This window comes from Danio rerio, chromosome 20 (assembly GCF_052040795.2).
Source record: "Danio rerio strain M-AB ecotype USA chromosome 20, GRCz13ab, whole genome shotgun sequence".
In the NCBI taxonomy this organism is placed as follows: domain Eukaryota; kingdom Metazoa; phylum Chordata; class Actinopteri; order Cypriniformes; family Danionidae; genus Danio; species Danio rerio.
The window spans coordinates 29,764,894-29,790,807 of record NC_141040.1 but is presented as its reverse complement, the minus strand read 5'-3'; the positions used below and the strand labels follow the sequence as shown (position 1 = coordinate 29,790,807).

The 25,914-nt window shown below is 34.6% G+C and overlaps 1 protein-coding gene across 12 annotated transcripts; it reads left to right on the top strand.

Moving 5' to 3' along the window:
* Positions 1 to 4: 4 nt before the first annotated feature.
* On the top strand, positions 5 to 25,815 carry exoc1 (exocyst complex component 1). Of its 12 annotated transcripts, XM_087296368.1 has the most exons (21): positions 5 to 165; positions 812 to 943; positions 1,032 to 1,162; positions 3,334 to 3,493; positions 3,771 to 3,788; positions 4,962 to 5,149; positions 6,031 to 6,258; positions 7,853 to 7,985; positions 8,065 to 8,174; positions 8,369 to 8,437; positions 9,860 to 10,009; positions 11,835 to 11,943; positions 13,742 to 13,786; positions 15,838 to 16,001; positions 17,667 to 17,768; positions 18,520 to 18,593; positions 18,681 to 18,909; positions 18,988 to 19,171; positions 23,071 to 23,270; positions 24,989 to 25,183; positions 25,278 to 25,815. In XM_087296368.1, exons 2-21 carry the CDS (start codon positions 820 to 822, stop codon positions 25,428 to 25,430), a joined length of 2,766 nt encoding a protein of 921 aa, XP_087152494.1. In that variant the 5' UTR covers positions 5 to 165; positions 812 to 819; the 3' UTR covers positions 25,431 to 25,815.
* The last annotated feature ends 99 nt before the right edge of the window (positions 25,816 to 25,914 follow it).

Below are 25,914 nucleotides of genomic sequence, written 5' to 3'. Positions count from 1 at the left end.
AGTTAGTGTTTTTCCGCCCATTAGAGTTGTTGTGTTCACACTGCTCTCAGGGCTGGGTCCCTGACAGCTGATGTGATATTTTGGGGGACAAAGCTCTTATTTTAATCAAATACAAGTCAAACCTTTAGAGGAAACATTTTCGTGTCTCCAGTGGATGTAATAAAGGTAAGATTCGAACAGTCGTCGCAAGTCTCTTAGCTTCCGAAAAGGGCCCTGCGCTGTTTACTGCATCAGCTGACCCTATTATTGTTATGATCTTACGTTATACCTGTGTTATTATGACAATAAACCATATACTTTTGATCCCCTGATATCTTATTAAACGTAATTTAAACGTAGATGTTATAGTAATGTTAGTAACATTAATAACGTTAATTTTCTGCTGTATTTGATTGTATGGAATTTACCTTGTCAAAAACGTTGCACTGGTGTATTTACAGAAAGTTACGTTAACATTGTGTAGAATCCCCTCTTTATCTGTTTTGTATATTTTATTACAGCTTTGCGAATGAAAATGTTCAGCTTGCATTTCTAAAACCGAATTAATGTAATGTCATCTTAACTGCATTTCTGTAATGATTCGTCCTAGTTTGTTTTGCCTTTTTGTGTTATGAAGCATCCATTATGATATAATTATCGTCTCTCTCTCTGTGACCTTTTATTTATTGCAGTTTTTACTTTGACTACAAAAAACACACTTTTGAATAACTATCAGTGTATTTTAGTAACATGGACTGTGTCGAGAATGCTTATATATTCAGAGAAAACCTTGTCTGTTCATTTACATAAGCCAGTTGTGATTTAATTTCAGGACTAATCATGACTGCCATTAAACACGCCCTTCAGAGGGATATTTTCACTCCCAATGATGAGCGCCTGTTGAGCATCGTCAATGTTTGTAAAGCAGGGAAGAAGAAGAAGAATTGTTTTCTATGTGCCACCGGTAAAGCACTGACACACACCACAGATCCAAGTCAGAGCATGTCATCATGCATCCGTTTGTTTATTTGGTGTCTTTTTGTTGTTTTCAGTGACTACAGAGCGTCCAGTGCAGGTGAAGGTGGTCAAAGTGAAGAAGTCGGATAAAGGAGATTTCTATAAGAGACAGATGGCATGGGAACTACGAGACCTGACAGAGGTTGATGCTAAAGATGCCAATAAGGTGAGAGGTTACATGAGAATCATTATAAGTGTAGCGGAGGCCAGCTAGCAAAGAGCTGTGCAGGTAAACCTCACTCCTCTGACCTCAAAACGTGCTCTAGCAACAGACGCTAGAGGTCATGGTCTTTAGTCTCCTTGTTAGACAGGGTTCATACTGTCATGGAAAACCTGGTAAAGTCATGGAATTTTGACAGTTGGAAAAGTCATGGACAACACATATCTGTATACTTTAATATAGGTTCGTTGTCTTTACTTCTTTTCTGTCCTTGGTTGATCAAATACTCTTACATTATTAGTGCAGTTTCAGCTTAAATAAATTTTACATAGACATAAATGTAAATTGGGTGTCATGGCGATGCCGTGGGTAGCACTATCGCCTCGGCTGGGTCAGTTGGCATCTCTGTGTGGAGTTTGCATGTTCTCCCTGTGTTCATGTGGGTTTCCTCGGGGTGCTCCGGTTTCCCCCACAAGTCCAAAGACATGCGCTATAGGTGAATTGGGTTAGCTAAATTGTCTGTAGTGTATGTGTGTGAATAAGTGTGTATGGATGTTTCCCAGTGATGAGTTGCAGCTGGAAGGGCATCTACTGCGTAAAACATATGCTGGATAATTTGGCAGTTCATTCCGCTGTGGCAACCCCAGATTAATAAAGGGACTAAGCCAAAAAGAAAATGAATGAATTAATAAATATAAATTGAAACTAATTTGATTGTTGCGTGTTTTAGTATATGCCGTAATAATTTTGGTATTATACAAATGTATTGTTTTTTACCATGCATATGTAGACATTGCATGAAACATTAGGTCATAAGAATTTACTTGAAAGTCTTGGGAAAAATCATGGAAAAGTCCTGGAATTTTTGTAGTAAAAATGTGTATGAAACCTTGTTAGAGCCACCGACTCCCATGCAAAAAAATCGCTGGTTCGATCCCAGCTCAGAACGGGTTGGATGGTAGGACTGGTGGGTTATATATCTGTTCAAGCATGACATAAATGCAAATAATCACATTTCTGTTACATATTGATATTATTATCTTACCGGTTGTTTGATGATGCTGGATACAGGTATATTTTAGGATTATTAATGTATTGTCATTAGTGGCTTTTGTATCATATTTTGAGATTTATTTACATTTGTAAAATAAAAAATAATAATTTTATTTATTTTTAAATGTCACTTATTTTATTTGTTGATTTGTCATTTTAGTGCTTAAACTTATTTCAGGTAGTTGCCAAAGCAACATTTTAAATTAGGATTTTCAACCTAATTTGTATTAAATGATTACATCTTTATTTATATTAATGGAAAAATCAGTTTCAGTCAACAGTTATCACACTTCTTTAGTATATATTTTTTTAGACTAACTAAACGTTTTTTTTTTATTTTTTATCATCGGTTATTTTAATACATCAGCACATACAAATACAGTCTCAGCTATACAGTAGGAAAAAAATTAAATTATATAGACAAGTAAACAGGATGATACAGTCAGGCTATGAGTATAAACCATAGAAGAGAAAATCTGGTGAAAATAATAATGAAAGGCCAAAAAGGTGTCCATAGCTGCCAAAAGTCATTGGACTTTTGATGTATGTCATAGATGAGTTTCTCAAGTGGTAGCATACACACTTGAGACAACCACATTTTATAGGAGGGTACCTGAGGAGATGACCACAATAAAAGTCTACTTTTCTTTGCCAAATAGACCAAGATTAAAACAAATGCTTGGTGTGGGAGTCCAACCTATTCTCTACTTCACCATATAACAAATACAATTCCAGAGAAAAACTCAATTGTATCTTAAAGAGTCCTTGTAGAAAATGATGTGCTTTCTTACAAAAAGAGATGATTTCTTCACAATGCCAGAAACCGTGAAGGAATGTTTCTTTGGATTTTTTACAGTTAAAACAAATCCAGACTAACTAAACATTTATGTACTCTTTAAATCTTAATTATTTAAGAACACTTAATTATACGGTGCATTATAATGTAATGTTATTCTATATAATGTAATATCATTCCTAAGTTCACTTGTAGAACTTTACAGCAATTACTTTTTTCTTGATTCTTATTCTTATTCTTACATTTACTTTTTTTTTAATCTAAAACTTATAATCAATGGGCATCAGCCTGTATGTAATTGATATCTTATTTTTTTTCCTTCATGCAGGAAAACCCAGAGTTTGACCTGCATTTTGAGAAGGTTTATCGTTGGGTGGCAAGCAGTACAGCAGAGAAGAATTCCTTCATCTCGTGTATTTGGAAGCTGAACCAGCGTTACCTTCGCAAGAAAGTGGAGTTTGTAAACGTCAGCCCTCAGCTGCTAGAAGGTGTGACTCGCTGCTACTCCTGGTGGTGTGGTGGAGTAATAGCATGTTAAACAGCCACTGTGTTTTAAGATGCAGTTACCTTAAAGCCATATGACAAATCTAAAGCTGTTACATAGAATTATTACATTTGCAGTGGTAGGGACTCTTTCTGTTTTCCTGCAGCTAGTTCTCTCTTTTCTCTCTTTGGGTCTCTTTTGGTTCTGCAATGTGTCTTTTTGAGTGCCCTTAATGCTTTAACCAGATCTGTGCTGTTCTCTCTAAATCTCTCACTGGCCAGAGCTTCCTAAAGCTGAAGGTTTGTACGCTGTTTTTTTCCACCTTTCATCCTCTTCCATTTCCTTCTCCATTTTTTCCATCTTCTCTTATTGTTTCCCCTTCATTAATGCTCTTATTTTCCGCCAATTAATTAGTTTGCTCAACTACTGATATCTTCATATATTTAGACAGTGCTCACCCTTTAGATTTTTTATGTGTGCTTGTTTTTTTATTACTTACATTTTATTTGTTCAGTAGATTAGTTTATGTACTCACATGCATATCTAAGCTATTGTTCAAATGTTTGGGGTTGGTTAGAGTTTTAAGAAATGTTTTAAATACCTGATATGTTCACTAAAGTTCTTTTTATTTATTGGAAAAACAGCTAAATTGTTTAAAGTGATAGTTTTAAATGGAATAGAAAATTTCCTCATCATTTACGTTCCTTTTATGAGTTTTTTTCTCCTGTGGAAGACCACTATGGAAGTCAATGTGTTCCAGAAGCCAGCATTTTTCTAAATATCTTTTTTATTTGTTTAACAGAAGACAGAAACTCAAATAGATTTTTAAACAAGTTAAGGGTGAATAGATTATACGATTTTCAGACACAATTTTCAGTTTTGGTGAACTATCACTTTAAAGCAGGTGTGTCCAAACTCGGTCACAGAGGGCCAGTGTCCTGCATAGTTTAGCTCCAATTTCCTTCAACACGCCTCCCTGGAAGTTTCTAGTATACCTAAAAAGATGGGGTTGAAACTAAAATCTTCAGGACACCGGCCCTTCAGGACCAAGTTTAGACACTCCTGCTTTAAAGTATTATCAATGTAACATATTATATACACAGTTTTACATATTTACATGTTTTTACAATGTAAATAACAGTTTTCACATACAAAGCAAATCTTTAGCTTAATTTTTTCAGTCTTTAGTGTCACCTCATTCTTCATCTGTTTCTTTAGGCTTCTTTAATAAAAAAGGTCTGCATTTGTTAATATTAATAAATGCATCAATAAAATAGCTACATTGACATAAAATATCTTTTGTGAATTTATGTTTTCACTGTCACTTTTGTATTTTTTTTCTTCTGAAGTATTTTATTTATTTATTTATTTTTTTTACAAAATTTACACTGACCCCAAACGTTTTAACAGTGGTGCATAATGTATAATATAAACACTTTTTTTTAATGATCCCTGTCTCTTCTTCTTCCCAGAGTCGGTTCCGAGTGGCGAGAGTCAGAGTGTTGCTGGTGGAGATGAAGACGCTCTGGATGACTATCAGGAGCTGAATGCCCGTGAGGAGCAGGACATTGAGGGCATGATGGAGGTCTGTGAATACGCCATTTCCAACGCTGAGGCCTTCGCAGAGAAACTGTCTCGTGAGCTTCAGGTCCTAGATGGGGTGAGTATGTTCAGATATTTCCTTGGCTGTAACAGAAATTGCCCCCTAGACCCTTAAATGATACACTTAATGCACATTCAAGGGAGCAGCCATTTGTAGAGGTGTCCGAAGCCAACATAGACATTCTGAAGTGCACTCAGAAAATCCCACAATTCACCTCAATATCGAGGGTACAGCTAGAGAATACCCATAATCAGTGATGTAAAGTAGCTAATTACTAATACTCTAATTACTGTAATTGAGTTGTCGGTCACGTTATACAGCAAAACAACAGCATATTCAATTCTACTATGGCAATTATCACCTCAAGTAGAGATTATATGCTTTATTTTATTTATTTTGGTTATCTCTATATGTGACATTTATTGCCATACAAAACTTGCAGAAGTCTAAACTGTGACTCAGTCACTTAAACCACATCTGTCACTCAGACTATGTAATAATGTTCTAATGAAGTTAAATACATATTAGTTAGATTATAACCTTCCATATTGTTGGCAGTGCAGTGGCTGATATTTAAATGAATGGCTAGTATTTAGATGTTTCTGTTGTGTCGCATTGTGTTTGATGCAATCGCTTGTTGCCGAAATCTTGAGTGTTATTAGAACATTGTTTTACCAAGCTGTTTAAAATCTAGTTTGATCTAGTCTGATGGATTTATGTCGTGTTAGCACCTGAAAAGTATTGATTGCACCAGTCATCAGGATTTTTATCTATATTGAGCCAAGTGTAATAATTATCTACAGGTCAAGGTGAGTGAGGCTTAAAGCTTGTCTGATTAGCAAGTAAATTATACAGTAGTTGCACGTAGTTTGATTATTGGTTGACAGTTGTATGATTTTAGAGATGGTGACTAATAATATCTCTTCCTCTTTGATCAGGCTAACATCCAGTCCATCATGGCGTCTGAAAAGCAGGTGAACACCCTGATGCAGCTGCTGGACCAGGCTCTGGCGGAGGTGGACACCATCGAGGGGAAGCTGCTCAGTTATGAGGAGATGCTGCAGAGCGTGAAGGAGCAGATGGACCAGATCTCACAGAGCAACCGTCTCATCCAAATCAGCAACACTAACAATGGCAAACTGTTGGATGAGATACAGTTTCTAGTGGTATGTTAGGGCACGGTATACAAGTGCACATCATAATTTTGGCGATGCAATCCTCAACAAGCATATACTGGTAGGGTGGAAAATTAGTGATCCATTGTGACCCATCAGTAGGCCCACACAGAATCCGCAGATTTTTTGCAGATTTCCACAGATTTTTAGCCCATCAATAATTCTGTTTATTTATTTGAGTAAATGTGTGTAAATATTTATTTATTCAGTTTTTTAAATATTTCTGTAATGTTATTGACTAATATGAAAATGTTTATCTGATCTATGTGCAATAAGTCTTTTAGTAGAGATATTAAATGAGAGATTTGCTTTGTTTGCCAAAAAGTGGATCTAATTGGATTTGCATTTTAAACATTAAATAAAAGTTAAAAAGATATAATTTTTATTTCACATATTAAGGTTTTAGTTATGATACTGCCAAAATAATTCTGCTGAAATCTGCAGATTTTTACCAAAATTCTCAGCAGAAATAGCTAATACAACGTCCGCAGATTCCGTCTGGCCCTATCAGAAACTGTTGCTTAAAGAACATGAATATTTGGTTGGCTATGAACAGTTTTATTTAATTTATTTATTTTTTGTTACTGTTTATTGTCCCCTTTTAGGGCAATTTGTTCTGGAGCACAATAGATTTACAAAATTGACAACACACACAAGACAGACAACATACAATATCAGTAGTACTAAAAACCTCGTCTTATTAGGATTTAGCAAGTCAATAGCACGAAAACAAATTAAAATTAAAATCTGTTAGACTTTGCCAAAGGGACCTTATATTGTAATCTGATGTGCTTTTCTTTAACATGTGGATTTCATACAAATGGATTTCATGCAATTTCACTCTCAGTAAGATTCAGATTATCTGTTAAAGTGTGTTGAAAACTTAATTAAACTGACCTCAAATCTAGATTTTTAAGTTTAGATTTTAAGGAAAAAAAAATTAATAATTCAGTAATAAAACCTTTTCTTTTACTGTTTTCTCATTCTTTACTTTTCCCTTATTGACCCTAGTTTGGGAAACTCTGCTTTTCCTGTATTTAAAGTGATAATTTTTTTACCAGAAAAATAAAGCTTGTGTTGTTTAATGGTCAAAGCATATTAAGCCACATATAAACTATGTAATGTTTTTTCTTCATTTAAAAAGTATTTTTTTTTTATTTTTATTTATTTATTTTATTTTATTTTAGATTACATTTCATCAATGTACAAACCCCTGGACCCCTATAGTCAATAGTTAATGGCTTAATTGTGGAATCTTGTATAAACATTTATTTGTCCCTAGACTTCTTTTGTATAATTAGATTTTCTTTACTTTGCCTTTGTAATCCAAAAAAAATCTGATTAAAAAATTTTCAATAAAAAAATGACAGTTTAATTACAACTTTGATGTTGTCTATTAGTTTCCCAGTACTGGGTTGCAGCTGGAAGGGCATCTGCTGCATAAAACATATGGTGGAATAGTTGGCGGTTCATTCCACTGAGGCAACCTCTGATAAATAGCTGAAGGAAAATGAATGAATGAATGAATATTGTCTATTATTTCAATTATTCTTTACCTTTTTTTATCTTCTTTTCATCATGTTAGAACTACATGGATCTTTCAAAAGGGCACATTAAGGCTTTGCAAGAAGGAGATTTGTCCTCTCCTAAGGGTATCGAGGCCTGTATCAACGCTTCTGAGGCTCTTTCACAGTGCATGAATGTTGCTCTCAAACCAGGTACTGCTTTCAAACTTCACCTCAAACTGTGTGAAAGCAGCACTTGCAGATCAGCATTGATGATTTTGTGTAATTCCAGGACACGATAAGCTGATGGCGATCAAGCAACAGCAGCATCTGTTTTCAGAGCTCAGAGATACTTTTGCCCGTCGTCTCACCAACCACCTCAACAATGTGTTTGTGCACCAGGTAACGTTATTACATGTGGTACAGGTAAAAAAAATTTTAATAAAATGTGTGCCATTGCTAAAAAACCAGTAGGCTCCCTTTCCTTTTCCAATAAGTCTTTTATTCAGTGTGTTTGAATCTTTCTCCTGTGTTCCTGTTTTGGCCACCAGTCTCTATATCACTTTACTTCCCTGTGCTCTCTGTTCCTCTGTCAGTTCAACCACTTCAGTCACTTCAAAATGACCATCCCTCAGTTCTATAGGTCGTCCTGTCTGTCACTCCCTGTGAGTACGGCCACTCCAGCACCCTGTTTGACTCGTCCACCCTAACAGCCACGCACCTCCACCTTCTTAGACCTAACTGTCTCATCAACGCTGCTTCTCTCTCTTTCTCCATTAAAGCATGTTCATGGTGATGTAATCCAGACGTTCTCATCTTAGGTTTCTAAGATGGTCGCCCCATAAACCTCCCAGCCAGCATCACACTCTTGTCAGTAGCAGCTGTTGATTTTTTTTTTTTAGTCCCCTGATAGTGTGAAGGGGTCTTCATTTGCCTTGTTTTGCTCAATCTCTGATGGATTTATGGGATGCTCGTGAGAAGATATGGCCTGGTCAGCATGCAGTTCCTGTAGTGTTTGCTCTTACAATGTGGATGTTTCATAGATGCATTGAGAAGGAACTGCTTGAACGTGAGAAAAGCACTACTGTCAGTTTTGTGGCAGTGTTTATGGATTTGATGGTTTTTGCCCGACTAATTATTGTTTGAGTTTGGCATATAACAGAAGTGTTTTGTGCGGAAGTAGAGCTGGGTGTTGATACAGATTTAATGATCTCATTTATCAATTCACAAACTCTTTATTTGGTACTGTCATAATCGTTTTAGATATCAGAAAATATTGTGCCTTTTCTATGACTTCTAAAAGACATGCTTTCAATTCAGCAACTATAACTTTAGATTCAGCAACTATTCTTAAAATGAACTGACTTTTTATTCTTCTAAGATTTGGAGCGCACCATTTGTAATGCATGTCTTCAATTAACTGAAAAGAACCAGTTCATAAGAGTCATTTGGCTGTGAATTAGACTGCACTAGTCACTCTGAATATTTTTGATTCAGTAATACCAACTTTAGTAGATAATTTGTTTATGAGATGGACTGTATTGTTCAATCTATGTTTTTTTAATTGATTAAAAACAACCAGATCATAAGTTATTTACATGTGGATGAGACTGCGTAGTTTATGCTGTAAATCTCACTCAGATAATAAAAGATTAACAAGAGTCATCTATTTATGAGTCAAACAACACTTTGTTTACTCTGTACCAATCATTTTTTACTCCCTAAAAAGAATCTGTTCATATTATTAAATTGTTCGAGAACTGGATTTGTTTTTCAACCATCAAGATTCACTAAATAAAACGGCATCTCTAAACAAATCTTTGATGGCATTACATTTAACGCAAACAACAAATGCACATTAGTAACTCTCACACAGTCATTGGAAATAGTCAGAGCGAACATTGAATTGATATATATTTTTTTAAAAGATAAAAATAAAATCTGTAATTTCACCCAGTCCTGTGTGAGATTGAGAATTTGTGTGTTATTTAATGTTAACTTTCTTGGATGGTAACCTTTTTTTTCTCATAGTCTGTTTCCCCTCACCGAGTCTGTCTTTGTGTTTGTTTGTGTATGTGTGTGTGTAGGGCCATGATCAGAGCTCCACACTTGCCCAGCACACCGCTGAGCTGACACTGCCCAAACACAGCCCTCTGCACAGAGACCTGCTGCGATACGCAAAACTCATGGAGTGGCTGAAGAATACACAGAGAGAGAAATATGAGGGTCTCTCCAGGGTGAGTTCCTATGACCGCAGTGATTAAAAAACTTATCATGACAAATATCAGACTGCATTGAGACCATTATTACAAAGGATTTTGTATTATTTGTACAACATTTTCAATATGAATTGCAGCATTAAAATGAATAATGTATTAACTTCAGTGAAGTGTGTGTGTGTAAAATTCGAGGACAAATACAATGACCCTGTATTACAGATGCATGTATTTCTATTACAGCAGTATTATATTAATATTTCAGACAATGCTATTATCATTACTTCAGGCAATATTAAAGTGAAATACAGTTTGGTTACTATTTTACTTACCTGAAGTGTAATTTGTTGTACATCACAGCGAAACCGTATGTAGGGTGGAACTTTATTTTATAGATACCACAACACAGTGCAGTATCTGCCACAAACAAACCCCGATGAGATTTATATTCCCAAAGAAAAGATAACCTTTCAAATATGAAATGTATATATTTGTTTGTGCTTTTATTTGGTTTAAAGGGTTCGTTCACCCAGAAATTAAAATGAGCAACTCTCAAGGCATCCTAGATAGGGCTGTATTGATATCTCGATGTGTGAATGTGCATTAGACGCATTGTAGGAAGTGCAATGTGGTTTATAGTTGACCAGGTACAATTTCCATAATCATTTCATTTCATTTTAACTGTAGTATAAGGGAACGTGTTTTTTCATCATGTGTGTTTTCAAGACCTGTGACTGTGTGAGCAGTTTTAAAGTAAAGTTTAAAGTATTTGGGAATGATTACATTTGTAGCTTTAATAAAGATTAATTTTATTTAATTATTTAAACAATGAAGACTATACAGGTTTATTGTACATTTGATTATTCTATTTCTGTACCTGAATACTGTATTTGCTCCACTTTATTTGTCTATGTTTGTCATTTGTTTGTTACATTTTATGCAGATGCACTCTCCTACAAAATCATCCAAATTAATCTAAAATTCTTACTTATTTCCAGATGGAGCTTTTCAAGTTATATGGTGAAATATGTCAATATAAATTGCAGAAAATCTAAATATTGCAATCTAGGTTTTTCCAATATCGTGCAGCCCTAAACCTAGATATATACAGTATAAGACTTTATTTTTTGGCAAATGTGCATGATGTTAACTATTAATGAGTTACTCTTAATTATGATAATCATTAGGACTTTAAAAATAGGATGATCAAGACTTTATTTTAAATGACAGTTTAATAATTACCATTATCCACAGTGATCTCTGCAACAAAAGAAAAAAGCCCTCATAAAATGATCATTTGTGACCACTGACACACTGCTCTTATCATCAGTTACGGTAACCATTAAAATGCTATCATAATACCGCTGCAATGACTAATCCTGATGTCCTCTGAGGGTCAGTGGTTTTACTTTCTTCTCAAGAGGGGAAAATGGAAGTTATATTTAATTTTGGCTCTCTCCAGACTTAATAGTAGCGTTAATGTTATTCTACAGACGTTAAACCCAATAAGCTCAAGGGCAAGACCATATTTAAGGGTTTAGTCGGAGCCATTATTCTTTTTCTGATCACCACTCAGTGCTAAATTCATTTTAAATGTTCCATATGCATTTATCTTTGCCCACTATAACTAAACTACCTTGAATAATCCAAATGTGAATGCAGACGTGGCCTGGATGTTTCAATGTTTACTCTGACAGATTACATTTGTGTCCAAATCACATTACCCAGTCCTGTTTCCTCTGCATGCCTCCAAATTATTTCCTGTGGAATTTATTTAGCTTCATTTAAATGAGAAAAAGTGCTGATGATTATAAATGTGGGCAAACTTTCCTTTTGTTTTTTACAGACTTATATGGATTACATGACCCGGCTGTATGAGCGCGAAATCAAGGACTTTTTTGAAGTGGCAAAGATCAAAATGGCGGGCACTAGTAAGGATGGGAAAGGAAAGTTTGGTAAGACCTCAATTAAAACTAAGTATTATTTAATTTTCATGAAGTTATTAAACATACACTTAGAAAAGATAATTTTGTCCATGCTAAATCTTCAGTCAGTGTGTGTCTTGCGTATGCCGTTTTGTGTTTGTCACAGTTTGTGATTGTTGTGTTGTCTGTAATGTGTGTATTTGTTTTTCGTGCACTAATGTTACACCACTTGACAATAAGTTTCAATTATCCTATTTAATTCTCTAGTTAAATCATCAAGATGTCAGTCATTGCTTGTCTTTGATATTATGGTGTGTGTGTGTGTAATGTCATGTTTTCATTATAATGTTCTGACATGTGCTGCATGGCCCACAGTGTTTGTGTGTGTGTGAATTATTACACATATCAGTCTGACAATAAATGCACAGCAGATGCATGACACTCACAATGTTATGTGAAGAAAAATACTAAACTGGAATACATGAGAGCTCAATTCACAAAATATATTTCAGTATAAGGAAAATAAAGTTATCATGTATGTACAATACTGTGCAAATGTTTGGGGCTGTGAAGATTCTTTTGTTTTTAAAAGCTTTATATGCTCAGCAGAATTGCAGCAAAACAGCAATATTGTGAATTATTATTATTATTAAAATGTTAAAAACGTTTTCCCTTTTAATATAGTATATTAAAATTATTATATATGTAATATAGTAGAGAATTCAAAATAATTAAAAATAATTAACTAAAAAAAAAGCAATTTATTCCTGTGATTGTAAAGCTGTATTTTCAGCATAATTTCTCAAGTCTTCATTGTCAACTGAACATTCTAATACTGATTTGATGGTCAACTTGATGGTCAACTGATTTAAAGGACATTAATTATTGTCACCAAGGATGGAAAAAGTTTTGCTGTCTAAAATTAATTTGGAAAATTCTTAAATAAAAAGAAATATATTGAAACAATTTAAAAAACATTTATTTGAAATAATAGCAATAAAGTATTTTTGCTAAATCATTAATTCCTTATAATTATTTTGACTTGTGAGCAATTGAATGCATTCTTTATGCATTTCTTTAATAGAATAAAATTAAATCTTACTTTCCCAAACCTGTTTAACAGTAGTTTAACATGAGCTGGTACATTCAAAGGTATTTCATCTTACATCTGTTTTTTTTTTTACTTTCATTTATGATTTTCTTTTTCAGGAATATTAGTGATGGGCATATTGTTGATACGTTTTTTATTAAATTGTTAGTGTATATAATAATATATTTGGTTAGATAGAAATGTTAAGTAGAAATAAAAAAAAATAAAAAAATCCATTTCACTATTTTTACCAAATAGTTGTGAAAGACAACTTGAATGTTTTCATTTGAACCATAATGTACAAAATAAAAATAAATATATATGTATATACTTTACCCTCAGGACATGTTTAAATTATTGAAACTGGATTTTACTTTTTTGTAAAAATACTTTTTTAGGTAATGTAAAAAGTTCATTGATCACTGCTGCCATTTTGTGCCCATCCCCATTGGAAACATTCATCCCTGCTTATGCTGGGAATCTTCCATTTATTAGTAAAATGTTCCTCTTCTTCCAGCAGCTTTCATTACCTCAGCCTTAGCTTTTTCTTCCACACGATGAAAGAAAATGAGCTTCTCGTTTCCAAACACCCACAGAGCAAAAACCTAAATTCAGGCACTGCAGTGCATGTCACATTTAAAAACTTTGACCTTTAACCCCTAACTCTGGCACCATGCTGCATGTTGTAAGCCTAACGTGTCTCTGTCTCTGATGCCTGCCTTTCTAACTGGCCTCCAGCCACGCTTCCTCGGAAAGAGAGTGCTCTCAAACAGGAGACAGAGAGTAAGTATCAGCGCCACATGCCACGCCTGTCCCATAATGCACTGCTTCCTCTGTCAAAGGATGTCTCTGGCCCTGTTTCCACCTGGTATTAAGAGGCATTTTAAGTGATCCGATCACAAGTGGAGACACATTACCGTTTTTGTCACTTCTTTTAACATGTTTAAATGCATTGCATGTGAGCAGTGGTTTTCAGATTGCTTGTGGTCAGTAGTGTTCAGATTTCATTGTGAACTTTCCCCCATTATTTTATTATTTTATCCCTTTGAAATATTGAATAAAAAAGCCATATGCAATACAATATTTATAAAAATCATATAACCAGCATGTTTTATATTATCTTAGGTAAAAGAACGCCTCTCTACAACTTTTAAAAAGTGAAAAGGCATGTTTTACTGTTGCATAAAACATTTCAAGACATTTTACAATGTAAACAAGCAAATAAAAATAATCTCTAAACAATAGTCTCTTTGCTCCATCTGTATAGGTTTGTATAGGTTATTCTTTCATGTCTCATTGCTTTCTTAATTATGGCTGGATTGCTTGGATATATTTCAGCATCCATAATATATCATTACATTCCTTTTTGGAAAAGGAGAACCAGCATGTTTACCTTGCTTGGTTCCAGAGATGTGTGTTGACATCTAACTAAATGTAAAGTCTTATAGAGGGTGTGCTTAAGTTTCAATCACACAAATATGCTTTTGTTTCATTTAATGCAAATTAAAATAGTTAATTTATTGCAAATTATTGCGATATGTATATATTTTTATATTTCAATAATTTGAATAGATTTTTAGATTTTTTTTTTGGTACAGTTAGTGTGATATTCAGAGATATGCAGCTGCAGATTTGCAGTTTTTTTGGTTTACTTTCTAATAAAATGTCCAATAACAGTAACATTTTTTCAATCAAATGTTTGGTCAATAGAAGCAGAGAAGGTGGTCTTTTATGGCTGTTTATTTGGTTAAAAGTGTTTAGATGGTTAGATGGTAGTGTTGATATGGTTAAAATATTTTAGACCCCATTTACTCTCTTAGCGTCTCCACTTTTGATCGGATTTACAAAACTGCATTTTTTTCTCTTTAACTTGCATTGTAACTGCCTGGTTGACCTTTTGTCCATAGCTTATCTTAAAAACAAAAACTCAAAATTTGCTTAAAAGTTAAAGGGTTAATACCGGGTGTTAACAGAGTCTTTGTCAAACACATGAACAATAAACCATTATCCTAACATTAGTTTTATGTTTCATGAGTATGTAAAACATGTTTCTACAACCTTTTCTGCACTGGAGTTAAATGCACCTTTTTATGGATTTCATCTCAACTTTTATTTCCCAATTCAAATTAATCTCAGATGTCTTCACTTATTTATCAGATGTTACATGATTAATGTTACTGCATCAGGGGTTAAAAGGAAAATTTAATATGTTTTCATGCAGTATATCTACAGCTGTATAAAAAAACTTAGCAGACCACTTGAAATATGTTCTGTTTTTTTCTGGATTTATGATTTATCGTTATATTTTTGAAGTATTTTTTCTTTTACTACTTTTTTAATCCAAAAATTGTCATTTAGAGTATTTTTCTATGCACAATAAATGTCATATAAAAACATAAATAAGTGCCAATTTTCAGACACTTTTAATTCATTTTTTATTCATGTTTTAACTTCAGGACAGTTTCCAGATCAATTTGAAACAAATGAAAACAGTTTATGAAAAAATGTCCAAATCCCAATATATATATATATGTATTTTAGAATTTGCAAAACAAGTTGATCAGGCCTTTACTTGAACTTATACCTGTTAAATCCAGAGAAACCGACAAATTTCAAGTTGTCTCTTAATTTCTTTCAGTGCTGTATATGATCGTTTTATTAGTTGGGTTGCATATTGTATATTATACTTGTTTTTAGATCAACATGTACTCGACAAGGTGAGTTTAAAAACCCATATTTAAGAGTGAAATGTATCTAAATAAAGTACATCTGAAATGTTGTCTTTGTTATCCGGCTCTTGCTCTAAAGTTTTGTCCTCTAATGGTCTCTCTCAGGTCTCCATGGCAGCTCAGGAAAGCTCACAGGCTCCACCTCAAGCCTAAATAAACTTGCGGTAAGCAGCTCCAACAGCAGACGCTCTCAGTCGTCTTCTCTTCTTGATATGGGCAACATGTCAGCCTCTGACCTGGACGTAGCGGACAGGACCAGGTTTGATAAGGTATGCTGTCACTAAAATAAGTGGACAATTGTACTGACTTAATTTAAAGATGCTGAATCTAAGTTGCTGGTTCTAATTCCAGTTGTGTGTATATCTGATTGGAATCTGATCTAATTGATTGACCGTCCTCACTACTTCTACTCAAATAAGTGTGTCCTGCTTTGGCTTATTTCTTTTATGGAATATCTGGTTTAGTTTGTATGTCATGTTGTAAGATAACATTAGTTTTAAAAAGATTATTTCCTCTCCAATTTACTAAACTTAGATGGTTTAAAACTTTTATGAATTTGCTTTATTCTGTGGATGATGAACAAGATACCTTGACGAATGCTAAAAAGCAGCAGCCATAAATATAAGTATTAGGTACAAAAAAATACTATGGAAGTCAATGGCTGCTGCTTTGCAATTTTCATTAAGATATCTTCTTTTCTGTTCAATGTAAATACGAAGTTCACAAAAAAACAGTTGACACAAAAAACAAGTGGATAAAAAAAAAATATATATATATATTCTGTTAAATGAAATCATATTGTGATACACAGTGCGGACAGTCAGTTGTTTAGTTCAGATTCCATATTTCTGCTGGATACAAAAGTAACTGAATTTGAACTGATAGTTTTAATGAATGTAGCTTTTCTAAATGTGAATAGATTCCAATTATATGTGCAACACATAATTGTGATTTTGACTGTGATTCTGAACAAGGCCTTAATCGTTAAAATGAGACCAGTCACTGAAAACTTGAAAATATGAACCCTAACTCGAACCCTTCACTATTGTTAATAGGTTTTAAGCCTAGTGTACTAGGTTTGCAAGACCATTTAAGAGAATCAATATAATATGATAATTAATTATTTAATAAATAAAAAGGCGAAGCAGTGGTGCAGTAGGTAGTGCTGTCGCCTCACAGCAAGAAGGTCGCTGGGTCACTGGTTCGAACCTCGGCTCAGTTGCCGTTTCTGTTTGGAGTTTGCATGTTCTCCCTGCCTTCGTGGGTTTCCTCCGGGTGCTCTGGTTTCCCCCACAGTCCAAAGACATGCAGTACAGGTGAATTGGGTAGGCTAAATTGTCCGTAGTGTATGTGAATGTGTGTGTGCATGTTTCCCAGAGGTGGGTTGTGGCTGGAAGGGCATCCGCTGCGTAAAAACTTGCTGGATAAGTCGGCGGTTCATTCCGCTGTGGCGACCGCGGATTAATAAAAGGACTAAGCCGACAAGAAAATGAATGAATGAATAATAAATAAAATATGCATTCAATTAAAAAGGGTCTCTATATGTCTATATAGAGTTATATGTCTGTCTATATAATCTCTATATAAAATCTCTAGATATCTATAATGTTACAAAAATCACATTAAAATACATTCTGTGCTTTTCTTGTAAATATCATTTATCACAGTTTTCAGCATTAATAAAAAGGAGAAATCTTTTTTTAAAACAATATTATAATACAATATTGAGCATATTTGAATGATTTTTGGAAAAAAAAAACATCAGTATGATTAATGCTAAAAAAAATAAATGCTAAAAATTCAGCTTTTCCGTCAAAATATTTTAAAAATTGTAATAGCATCTCGCATTATTTCTGTTTACTGTACTTTTAGCAAGTAAATGCAGCCTTGGTGAGCATGAGATACTGAGTGTTTTCTCTGTTTTTGTGTTCCAGATCTTTGAGCAAGTTTTGAGTGAACTGGAGCCGTTGTGTCTGGCTGAACAAGACTTTATTAGCAAGTTCTTCAAGCTGCAGCAAATTCCTACACTAGCTCAGGTATAGTATAACGTACTGTAACTTCATATAAAAAACTTTTGGTAATGGCAGCTTAAAGACGCCTCTCATATGGAGAAAGAAGTCACAAGCATTGCTCAGATGTGATTTTATAAAACAAATTTACAGACATCAACAGATTGTAAAAATCTTAATGGTTCTGTGGGTCTCTTCTATTAAATCTGATCTTTATTTTGTATTTTCTGTTGGATTCAATTGAGTGATTGGCTGAGCCATTATATAGCTTGATTTTTTTTTTTTTTCTCTGAAAGTATTTAAGAGTTTCCTTTGCTGTGTTTTGGGACATTGTCTTTCTGAAATGTCCACCCTGGTTTCACCTTCATCATCCTGATAATGTAGATGTTGAACTGAAGCAGCTGCCAGCTAATATTTATTTACAATGAGAAAGGGCAGAGGGTTGCTGAAGAACAAGAGATTTCAGCTGCTGACTGGGCTATCACTGTCTTTCTACACCTCCCTTCTTTAATGCGTTTAATACTTTTTACCTGCATAATTTAATTTTATCATACATAATCTAATTTGTTAACTAATTAGATTTGTTTTTTTTTTTTGCATATATGGATTTCTTTGGTTGTTACCAACATCCGAATTATTTCAAGTCAATGCCACTTTTTAGAAATATGTTTTCTGAGAAAAATGGTGATGCGTTAAATATTTATTTTCCCCACTGTATATGCATGTGCATTTTATTTCTTTATGACAGTGTTTTAATGATCTTATAAATGTGGATTAGGGAGAGAACATGGATGATTCTGATGGACTGATGCACTCCAGACCGGTCAGTGAACACAGACATTCAATATCTGAGTGAGTGACCATTTTCTTCAGCTAATTTATTTGACAGCCAAATCTGTTTTTAAACAAGAAATAATCACACATCCACTTCTCTTGCAGGAAGGACATGGTTCGGATGATGATGAATAAGATATTTCAGAGTATTGAGACGGAGCTGAACAGTCTTATAGCTTTAGGTGATAAAATAGACAGCTTTAACTCTCTCTACATGCTGGTGAAGATGAGTCACCACGTCTGGACAGCAGAAAATGTGGATCCCGCCTCATATCTCAGCACAACCCTGGGCAACGTGTTGGTCACCGTCAAGAGAAACTTTGATAAATGCATTGTAAGTGGAGCTCAGGTCTTGAATATTGATGAATGTGAGATCAGCATTTGAAACTTCTTATGTTTCTGTCATTCTCAGTCAGCCCAGATTCGTCAGATGGAAGAGGTGAAGATTTCTAAAAAGAGTAAAGTGGGCATCCTGCCGTTTGTTACTGGTTTTGAGGAGTTCGCAAAGCTGGCTGAGGCTATTTTCCGAAACGCAGAGCGACGAGGGGATCTAGACAAGGCCTACATCAAACTGATGAGAGCTGTGTTTAATAACGGTGAGTGTCGCTACCCGGTTTCTCATATAGTTTTTCATTTGTCACTACTGGTTAATTGCTTAATGTAAGATTTTTTTTCTTTAAAGAATCCAAAAATCACTAGAACGATGTTATATATTTTGCTGTCTTAAGTACTTATATCATCCCAAATGTTTCAAAGGTTTGTCCTGTGTCAGCATGCTAATGATTTCATACATCCTCAATTTCTGGTTTAGTTTAATAGAAAATGGGGAAAATAAAACTTAGGACGCTTTAATATGTATGAGCAGCATTAAAACAAAAGTCTAATATGTATTTAGCAGTGTTGGGTAAGTTACTTTAAAAAAGTAATTGATTACAAATTACTGACTACTGGAAAATTCTCATCTAATTACATTACTAATTCCTTCATGTAAAAAGTAATCAGAATACTAATTACTTTACTTTGAAGTAGGGCTGGGCGATTATTCGATATCGATAATTATCACGATATAAAAATTTTCGATAAAACGATAATGACAGTTCGATAATTGCTCGATAATATTTACACACTATGCGTAACGTTGCGCAAGGATTTTGCAGCCTGCCCTTCCGGATGCCACACGCCGTACAAGTTTACAGCCATACAGTGTTAGTTGCACTGAAAGGAATAAGAAAGAAATAAGGTAAAAAAGGTCAGAGTCACAGACATTGTTGATAAGAAACATCACTAGACTTCATGTGCTACTTAGTTTTCGCTATCCGACACAAAACAGAGCAACGTGCACCGCAAACTGCTTAGACGACTCGTGTCATCAAATGCAGGCAACACCACGACCTGTTTCACCATGTAAAACAAGACCACCCTTATAAAGATGCTAAGAATTTACAGACATTAACAAGTGTTGGCAAACCAGCGCAGCTACCCAGCAGAGTCTCATTTCATTGTTTTCGAAAGCCGTGCTACGAGAAACCCCCCCGCCCCCCCCCCCCCCCCCCCCCCCCCCCCGGAAGGACAGACGCAAGACATGACAGACGACACAATCTCAATCACATCTCAATGAACACTTGATGCTTGCTGTAAACTACAGTCTGCATCATTGAAGGGCATTTATTAAGACAATAGGATCTTTTGATGTCAAGCTTATGTTTATAAAAATATTTGTTTTAATATCTGTAATACCACTATTGTCTCTCATTGACGGTAAAAGAACCAGCCTTTATATATTTAAAGAACATAATAACAGAGGAGAAATCAGATGCTCAAGACATAATCTTTAAAATAATGACATTTTAAAAATGCAGCAAATATATGACAGACGTTTACAACAGCAGTGGATCATTAATTAAATCCTTTTTTTCCACTGAACGAGCGAAGCATCATTCACCCGCAGTTGTTTAAGGCGGGCACGAACTAAATAAATATAAACACATTTTCAAGGAAATATATCTTTTTGTAACGAATTTCGTTTTGTATAATGTGTAACTTAATTTTGATGTATATTTTGTTGGTCATATCTACAGCATAAACAAGAGGAACGAATAACATTTAAGTTGAAGCGCTTTAACACAAGCCTGCTATATGCTTCAGCGCCAAAACAATCCATCAAACTATTTTCACGGTTTCATTTTAATTCATTAACTAATCGCAGTCTGAGCAGCATGAACTGGACAGTCTTTTCGCAGCACTGATAGATTTTTTGGGTTACCTCGGAAGAATAAACTTGGATGGAGCTCAGAAGCTCGCTGTGTTAATGGAGAGGCTCCCCGGCTGGCTCCCCGCATGTTTTCGTTGTGATGCACGATTTGTAAAATGAGAATTTGTCTGTCAGACAAATTTGGTTAAAATACGCGCGGATATATCGGAGATATGCGCATAACAAGGTTTTATGCGACCTGCAATATGGGATGTCAAGAGAGTGACAGCATAAGTAAGGTAAACTGCACACACTTGATGATGTAATGCGTGGATGCGTCTTAGCGCAAAGCATAACTAAACCTTTACATGTTCATGCTTAATCAGTCATCGATAAGGTCTATCAATTAAAGCTTTATCGACAATAGATCAAGTAATCATTAGCATCCCTAAATAAAATACATTAATGTATATTTCACCCTAAATTCACCATATTCACCATTAAAATGAGTTAATCCAAAACTGAAAATTATGTGACTTTTAACTCACGTTGTTCCAAATATTTTTTTTTTCTGATGTTGAAAAATAATATCCAATAACTTGTAGGTAATGTCTTTGGTTGTTGAAAACTTGAACAAGTAAATGCTGAATTAAGATTGTTATTTTGTTTATTATTTTATTATTTATATTGTCAGACAGCTAAAACATTTCACTAATTGTGTTAAATCAGCTGCACAAAGCCATTGGCAGGCTGAAAATCTTATATAATTGATAGATATAAAGATTTTACATTTATTGAGATAAATATCGATATCGACTGATATGAAAAAAATTATCGTGCTAATTTTTTTTGCCATATCGCCCAGCTCTACTTTGAAGTTGCATTTAAAACATATAAAATATACCTATAAAAATCCAAAATAAACTGCAGCTCTTTCAGTAATTTATTATTCACTGAAAAACATTACAGTGGGTTGATCAAAGAAGCTTGACATATTCAAAAGACTTTAAGAGTTCACTCAACTTAAAATTCTCTCATCATTCACTTGTTTCGAACATGTTTGTCTTTTTTTGTTTCTGAAAACTAGAAAAATGGATATATGAAACAAAGCATAGGACTGATCGGTCAGTTCTTGTAGCGTGACTCTTGGTTTTCATCTGGTGCGCCTGGAAAATATGCTCAGAATATTTGTGCGCAATCCGCCGCTTCCATTGGAAAAATGAACTTGGAAAAAAACACGATATGTGAACGGCCCCATAAGCAGTTAGTTTTCTCTTTACATTCATAAGATGCCTTCACTCCCGATCCTGCACAAAAATTCAATTTGTTTAGGCCGAGTTGTCCAGTGTGTTCCTTGATGACGAGTATTGTCATAGAATGGTTTCTATTCAAGCGCTTGAACAAGTTGCTGGTCGAATTAAAAGCAGTGGAAAGTTCTGGGCATAGACTTGTTTTTAGCCTCAATGAAATCAAAGTAATGTCTGTATTTCCACTTGAAGCAGTATGTAGCAGCCATTTCAATTTGCTTTCTCAAGCTTTTTAAAAGCGAATGCTTATTAACAGATGTTACAGCAGAAAACGGATTTAAAAGAAGCATTTTTTTCTTCTAAAGACTGTGTTTGTATCCTAATGCAGTGCCATTGAGTTTAATCACTGTAATTAAATAACACAAATTTAAAATGTAATTCGTTACATTAATGCATTCCCCAAAATTGTAATTTGAATACAGTAATGTGCTACTATGGAATGCGTTACACCCAACTTTGGTATTTAGTATGATAAAACAGCACTACTTTTTCCCCACATTATCACAACCAGAAGGACACAACTGGACGCAGTAAACTATGGCATAATAAAACGTCTCTTCTTTTGTGCCGCATCATGTTCGTTTTTCATCAGCAATTAGTTCAGTGCTTTTGTTTTGCTTTGACTGCTTTTAGCCTTATTCTGCTTCATATCCCATGATAATAAGTTTTGGATACTTTATCTTATCCATGTAATGAAGACAACAGCTGCAATGATTCAACACAAAGTCACAGTGTCATAAAACTACGCCTTTGTTTGTTGTGAAAATGCACCCTCTAGTGATGAAAATAATATATTGTCCTTTTAATATGCTACTTTTAAAAAATAATGGGAAAATGAAAACATTAAATATTATATATAGTTATTAGTTTAAATTTGTAAAGACTTTTAGTAATTGTTTATGTGCTTTTGTAATTTTAAAAATCAGGTTCAGATGTTGAATGTTGCAGTTCTTCAGTCTTCTTTCATATCTGATTTGTCTGTTTTGTTTTTGAATAGTGGAGAAAGTGGCCAATGAGAGCCAGAAGACTCCACGCGATGTGGTGATGATGGAGAACTTTCACCACATCTTCTCAACACTGTCCAGCCTCAAGATCTCCTGTCTGGAGGCAGAGAGAAAGGAGGCCAAGCAGAAATACACCGAACACCTGCAGTCCTACGTCATCAACTCACTTGGTCAACCGCTAGAGAAACTTAATGTGAGGAAAAAATCTTTATCGCAATCTAGAATGAGCAGTATTTTATCTACCGCAAGAATTTAATTAGAAAACTTAAACATGTTTGAATTATAAACGTTTACATTTTTTATTAAAGAAATCATCTAATTTATGCACCCTCGAGTGTTTGCAACCCGGTTTGAGTTTCTTCTTTCTGTTAAAAAGAAAAGAAAGTATTTCTGAAGAATTTTGGAAATCTGTAGCCACTGACTTTTTTGAGAGTTTTTTCACACTGTATTATTGAGCCATTGTTTTCCATTGTATGACAGTGAAATAATATACTGTAAAACTTTAAAGGGCTCCTATTTTACCCTTTTTGTAAGAGAAGACTTTAGTGTCTATAAAGTTTTAGCTCAAAATACCCACCAGATTAATTATTATAGCCTCCAGAATCTGCCCATTTTGGTGTCTAAGTGGCTTTGGTGCCTGAGGCTTTGAATTCAAATGAGCTGCTTCTTCCGACCCACCGCTCCACTTTACGTCAGTTAAACAGCTGTCAGTGATGGAGACAGACTCGGATGAAGCTGAAATAAGATCACTAGTTAAAATTACCAACTAAGTTTATTTGATGTATTTATGGTGGAGTTTATTTAAGCCTTATTACAAACACGCTCTGTTTAAAAAATGTTTCAAACTTATAAAATTATTTATTGAGGTGCAGCTGTTCATAGAGACTTGAAACAAATTTTAATCCCAGTTTATTTGCAATAAATGTTCTGTAGACGTGTATACGTGTTATTGTGGAGACATGGCAAATGTCAATCCGGTGGGAGGGGAAAACCGTCATGTTGTGGTGAGCCTCAAAATTGCTGTGTTTGTTTGCAAATGTTTCCTACATTCCTCACAATATTTTTTTTTGTCTTTAACGCAAGTAAAAAAAACTCAAATGGGTTTGGAACAAGTAAATGAGGACAGAAAGTTTTATTTTTGGGTGAACTATCCCTTGTTTATGTGGGATTCACTCTTAAAAGTCTTACCTCATCCTGGCAAGGGCAAACCAGTGTGTTTTTTTTCACATGACAACTGTCATAATTTAACCAGAGTTTGGGTTAACTATTAATCCTGATAATTTCGTTTTTGATGTCTCAAAATGAACATTCCTAAACATGAGGTAAGTGTATGTACTTACATATTTGTAGCATCAGTTTTACTGATTGGAAAATGAAGCAAGCAACCTTTTAACATAAAAGACCACCTCATTATATATTGCAGGCCACTATAAAATGACTTTTCAGACTATAAAAAGTATTAAGAGTATTAAGTGTATTAAGAGGTCTCCTTTTCGATAGTTCCCTCGCCATTTGACATTTTTGATACAATGCAAATTGTTTCTATGACCATTTAAGGCATGTGAATATCAGACGTGATTGGCTTTTGCTAAGCTGTGATTGCTAAACTTCTAGCCATAACATCCTGCATTGTATCACACCAGACAGCAATGCAGGGTTAAAGGCACAAAATGTAAAGTTTATTCATTAAAGTATTCAGTAAGTCCAAAAGTGATCAAAAGTGATCAAACTGTTGTTTATTGTGAATATGAAAAATGTCAATCTGTGTCTATAAGAGTGCTATAGAGCAGAGTCCAATGCTGACCTATTTTAATATTACAAGTGTGAAAGTTTTTTATTACCTGAGATGTGAAAATGTGGATGGTGAAATAAGGGTCCTGAACATTGGCTAATTGTCTTCCCATGTTGCAGCATTTCTTTGAGGGTGTAGAGGCGCGTGTTGCTCAGGGTGTGCGTGAGGAGGAAGTGAGCTACCAGCTGGCCTTCAATAAGCAGGAACTGCGAAAGGTTATTAAAGAATATCCTGGAAAGGAGGTGAAAAAGGGCCTGGATAATCTCTACAGGAAAGTGGACAAGCACCTGTGCGATGAGGAGAGCCTGTTACAGGTGAAAGAGTAAAACAAGCACTAAATGGCTGAATTGAATATAGTGTTATTAATAATCTACTTGAAAGATCGTTGAATTTTGCTCTGTCCATTAGGTTGTTTGGCACTCCATGCAGGATGAGTTCATTCGCCAGTACAAGCATTTTGAGGGCCTAATAAATCGCTGCTATCCAGGGTCTGGAATCACCATGGAGTTCACCATTCAAGACATGCTGGAGTACTTCTCCAGCATTGCTCAGTCCCATTAAAACAGGAAGCAGAATCATAGTGAGACTGTGAGAATGAGAAAGTAAGAAAGAGTGCGCACTTTGTACATACATGACAGTGCAGTTTTGCTTGTAATGTGTCATTTAAGGGAATTCATACTGGAACCCTGTTTCATTTGTAACATTAAGATTCAACTTTATGTGTTACTGATTTCATGAGTTTTGTTGAAACCCATCATTTCTTTTTGTCGCATTTATATAGTGAATCGCAGATGACTGAACTTTCACATTATTTCTACGCTAAAAATCTTAACACTAAAAATCTTTCATGCGATTGAATGATTACAATACACATTATTTAAAAAGAAACGACAAAATAAAGGACCTGGAGTCACATGTAAGGAATAAAGCATACTTTTGAATTGAATCTGCTTATAAATGTTCATGATTTTTCATCACAAAATCATTCTAAAGTTGCCTCGCATCCTATAATGTAAAGCCAAATCTGCTGAATTGCTCCCTGCAG